Genomic DNA, 5,002 nt, shown 5'->3' with positions numbered 1-5,002 from the left:
CGATTACTCGTAGTACGGGGTCTCGCTGCTCTTGGTCTGGCTGCTCCCCTTTGGCCTTGCTGGCATGGTTGCACCTTGTGGAACGAAGTTCCAGCCAGTGTAGCCCGCGGGATCGCTGCAGCACTCAAGCCCGACCACCACGTCAAGGTGGCAGCTTTAGGATCCCGTTCAAATCACTTTTGATACTTTTTATGCGTTCCCTCGCTGTCAAGCCTATTGCGGTATGAAATCGTAAATTGGAAAAACCGTGGAAAATGGATCATGTTTATCAATCCGTAAATTCGTGAGGGTAAAACCGGTGGTAGTGTCCATTCAAAAAGGAACCCACATTGAGTACGGTACTCACAATCAGATCAGCTTGCCTCAACTCTCAGCCAGACTCTCCTAAGTTATCCCGTCGTTTCCCGTGCGCTCTTCCTCCATGAAAAATAAGGTCATCTCTTTGGACACGCAGTCACTAAACACCCCATTTGCAGCCCAAGGAGAGACACTGGAAGTTGTCGAGCATTTTACGTACTTTGGAAGTCGTATTAATGCGAATTGTAGTGTGTCAGATGAGGTCAGTGCGCGAATTTGTAAGGCTGGGACCACGTTTGGTAATTTGAGACACCTATGGCAACAAAGCGACATATCTCTAAATTTCGAGAGATGCGTATCAAGCTGCAGTATGGGCTGTTTCTTTGTATGGCCGTAAGACGTGGACTCATTGGGAACTGAAATAGGCCTTCAGGCTTTTGACAACCGTAGCTCATGTAGGTTAGTATCGGCGAATCGCGATAAAGCAATTAGAAAACGAGTGTTCGGTTGTATGACGGGGACTTCTATCAAAGAAAATGTATGGCACCAACGGCTGCGGTGGTTAGACCATTTATTACGCGCACCGAATCATAGTTTGCTGAAACGAGTGCCGTTCTCCTTGCCAAATTCAAAGTGGCGCAAGTAGTGGTCAAACTTTGACTTGGCACAGGAGTGGAAGAAATTTCAGGATGGGCACCGCATGATCCCAGCTACCTGGTTGTAGACGCTGCAAGATGTAGTTGCCACTTGATGTCAGGGGCGTTCTTGTTATCGATCTCCATGTGGATTGTCTGAATGAGTATCTGGAGGTTTAGGTAGCTCGCAATGATTATGGTGGGCTAGCTAAGTCCCTTCCTTGTTCACTTTTACTCTTCACGATAAGGCTTTCATATAAACTGTATCCGTCCGGCCGCTAATTAGTGGTTTTGAATACTGATGTCATGCTATCGGGGATAATGATGGGTTTAGGCCTTGGTGAACCTGTTGTATCCTCACTACTGCTTCCTACGAGAAGCTGTGCACCACAGGGGTGCCACAACCAAAAGATTCGCTTCGGTTGTGCAACAGGGACTGAGGCGGTTAGGGCACAGGACTGCTTGCCGAAAGGTCCGTGCTTCATTCCCAACTCCTGCTCTTTGATCGCTCCTGTCTCGTATATTTCTTTTTGGTGGCGTGACAGCTATTCCCCAGGAGGGTACTGAACACGACGGTTGTGTAATAGCTTAGTGTCGGTGGTCAGTTTTTGCTAGAAATTTTCCAACAGAAGGTGGGTGCGATATCTGTGCGCTTGTCTTTTGCCGCGACATACATTGCCCTTATAGGAAGTTCGACGTTGGCATCCCATACAAGTCATTTGCTCGAGGATAGACTTCTGAACATAGGCCTGTAGCAGGAAAATTCGTGTCTCCAATGTGTTTCAGCTTGTAATCCACTAGTTAGACCATTCATTCAGACGTTTTCCCGTGCGACACAGCATCTCGTTCCAATAACACTTGCTTCACGTAGATTAATGCCTTACTCCTGCTCCTTTCTGTCCCAGCCTTTTCGTTCCATTTGACGAGCTGCCTAGCATCATGTCTACGGACGGGTTTTCAGACCATGACGACACGGATTTCATAAGCCAGTTTCAGGCTATGGCAAAAAATCTTACTTCAGGTATTTTGGTTTGTGACTCACTCTCGTCTCTAGAGAATTTTTCTGGTTACCCTGAGACCGCGACCGATAACAGTGAAATGAACAACACATCTGATCAACCAGAATGCATCAAAAAGTGGGCAATTGAATTTGAGGAACGCATTCGAATCAAAGATGGCAACGAACAGAAAAAGCTGTCACTTCTTGAAGAGCAAGGTTCGAAGGTGGGTATGAATTGGTGTTTTGGCCAAATGTTCGACGTTCTCACTATCGGTTCCGGCCTTGTGTGCTCCACAGTGCTATTTTTTTCTAAGCAGGGGGGGACGTGCATAATAAGTTTCAAATCCATTAGTTACACTTGCCCTTTACCTACATAACAGCCTTATTTGACAGAGTCTTGGGACAACATATACCAGGAGAAGACCAGTAACAAGAAACTGGCTTCTCTTCTAGTTCTCAGGCACACTAGGTCGCATTAACCAATTTTCTAATGGACTGAGATGGTTCATGGTATAGTCCAGAAGGTCCATTATGCGAAACAGAATTTTTCCGGCAGCATTGACACGGTGTTCGTTGGACGAGCAGACTTTGGTTTTCCGCTCTTGAGGGAGATCTTGAAGCAAGCAATTTTATAAAAATGGGGACATAACTGTGACAATATTCCGGTCACCTGGTTATGAAAAACAATCCTGGTGAATGCAGACGTTACTCTTTACGCGTGGATTTTTTTGCGAATTGGGCACTTGCCCCATTATATTATATTTTCTTGCCCATGTCAGTCACTCGTTTCGCCGCAAATAAAAACAAAAAGTCGTTCGGCTGTAACACCTTTTCTGTGCTCAGCTTCCATGTCACACGACGTAGGCACGAGCGCTGAGATACTGCATTATACCCAACCCTAGACAGCAGCGATCGAGATGCAGAGGTCGGGTTTGAATCACGGACCTTCCGGCGAGTAAATTCGCACTCTACCTGCTGAGCCATCTCGTACTTGCTGCAGATAGACAGGTCCAAAGTCATTTCTAGATATGTCATCGGTGTCTCAGCAGCATTAGTCAGGTCTGATGGGAAAATCGGATTAGTAATGCTGAGGTACGCCAGATGGTCTTAGGAAGAAGGAACTCTCCCGTGATAGATGAATTACTCACGCTTCGTAGGTTACGCTGGTTAGGACACGTAATCCATATGCCAGAATACTGTCTACCTCACAGACCTTTTTACACCTAGCCTTGTGCTGAATAGAAGTGATCGAGAGGTGGACAGTGTATGTCCTGGCAATGAAGTATACGGACACTAACCAGTAAACTTAGTCGGGTGGGCAACTGCCGCCTCTCTGGATGGGGACCGCTGGACTCAAGTCACCAGTGGTTAATGACAGCGGAAATGGCCCAATCGTGCAGTCAGTGCCTTCGCCTCCAAAGTGTAGCTGTATATTCCACTTTCCCATTTTCCGTTGATGGAAACTGTGGCAGCTGAAACCAATGTGCTTATGGCACACGGTTTATAGCTGATAAATATAATTTGATTGATTGATCGCTTCTAATTATACCGTCCTTCCCTAGAATCTTACGGTCGAATTCGAGCTCTTCACAGAATGGAATTTATTCGTGAGCTGTCATACTTAAAGCCGTTGTTTAGTACTGCCCTAAATTTCTTGCGGTTATCACCAGCACAATGAAAGACGAAAACGAGATGTACAAGCCGGGGTTTTATCAGTCTAATTAAAACGGTAGAAAGGCAACCTGAATGGTAAAAGAGTATTGATCATTCAACTGGCAAAGCTTTATTCGCAGCAGTTCACCCTCTCAAAGCGACGTGTCATTTGGCTCTGACGAGGTCTTTGATTTCAGCTGCGTGTGGCGATAGTTAGTGGGATTTTTCGAAGATTGCTGCCGCGATGACGGTCTTGAGATTCACATGTTAGTGACTATATCTGGCTCTAAGTTCGAAAACTGTTTGTGGACACGCAACGAGAAATGTCACATCCTCGGATCACAACCGCGTCATCTGTCGATTGAAGCCCTACTTTAGCAAACCAAATTCATCATGTCCCTTGTCGCTTCGGCCTTGATGAATACATGGATCCTTTTTATTATTATTATTTGACGTTCTTTTACCATCCATACCCTACTACTTGCTTCTGTATATTTCTAAACTTCCTGACCAATCTCAGTCAACCTATTCCGCTCAGCTGTAGTTACACGTTGAATCTTGTGACAGCACTGTTTTGTATTGGAATTCGGGTGTTTGCTGTAAAGGAAACTACCTCCGAGTCAGTGCTGAATTCGTCTAAAAGCTGGCCATTTTTCGCCACATAGACTGGCATCAGCTGTTTACCGATAACAGCATCGTGCAGAAGCAATGAAAATCGTGATATGACCCGTCATCTTATTCATGATAATTTTTTTATAGACAGCTCATGAATAGCCTCTGTAGTATAAGATCCCCCCCCCGAGGATACAGCTTTATACAGCATACATAACGTTGCTGGAAGCTCTCTGACAACTTACGACTGGCTTCACCCTTCAGGCTCAAGTGGCCGCAGTTCCCCAGTTTCCATCAATTTTATGTTCTACTTGGGCCCAAATGATACGCAATTCGGGGGTACACTCATTTGCAAATCTACTTAGTCTCAATAGGTGACTCAACAAGGTACTCAGCTGGAATCCACTTGAGCCTTCTGTTAAAGCCAAATTATTTTTCAACTTAACTTATTTCGTCCTAATAATTATTTCAGGCAAAAGTGCTAAGTTTTTTTCGATTTGAAAAATGGCCTAAGGGAAAAAATAATGGAACACCGTTCGGCTGCACGGGTACTCGTGATATCACGAACTGAGCGAGGTGTTTTCGTTTGTCCTTAGTGCGCGATCAGATAGCTTCTGGTGTGGTGCCACAATTTCACTGCCATGACAATTAGTTCTTCATCTTGAATTCTCGTGCACTTTGTGGGTTTTACGAATACGATATCGATTCTGATTGGGCGCGAGAACAATAATGAATAGCGTAGAATGAATAGCGCTTTACTTGTCTAAGAATAGACGTACATAAGCTGAAAATGAAGGTGAAAGCA

General features: G+C 45.1%; 2 protein-coding genes across 2 annotated transcripts in view; one reads left to right on the top strand and one right to left on the bottom strand.

The window, feature by feature from the left end:
- Window positions 1-1,844: 1,844 nt before the first annotated feature.
- T265_09871 (hypothetical protein) overlaps window positions 1,845-5,002 on the top strand; it is a gene marked incomplete at both ends in the record, with an annotated part of 10,830 nt that continues 7,672 nt past the window's right edge. Inside the window, one exon of the mRNA XM_009176076.1 lies at window positions 1,845-2,156. Within this exon, the coding sequence (XP_009174340.1) occupies window positions 1,872-2,156 (285 nt within the window). The remainder of the gene's footprint in view (window positions 2,157-5,002) is intronic.
- Window positions 2,689-5,002, bottom strand: part of T265_09872 (hypothetical protein) — a gene marked incomplete at both ends in the record, with an annotated part of 8,552 nt that continues 6,238 nt past the window's right edge. The window contains one exon of the mRNA XM_009176077.1: window positions 2,689-2,993. Within this exon, the coding sequence (XP_009174341.1) occupies window positions 2,689-2,993 (305 nt within the window). The remainder of the gene's footprint in view (window positions 2,994-5,002) is intronic.

This window comes from Opisthorchis viverrini (assembly GCF_000715545.1).
Source record: "Opisthorchis viverrini unplaced genomic scaffold opera_v5_312, whole genome shotgun sequence".
Taxonomy (NCBI): Eukaryota; Metazoa; Platyhelminthes; class Trematoda; order Opisthorchiida; family Opisthorchiidae; genus Opisthorchis; species Opisthorchis viverrini.
This window is presented reverse-complemented; position numbering and strand designations above follow the sequence as displayed.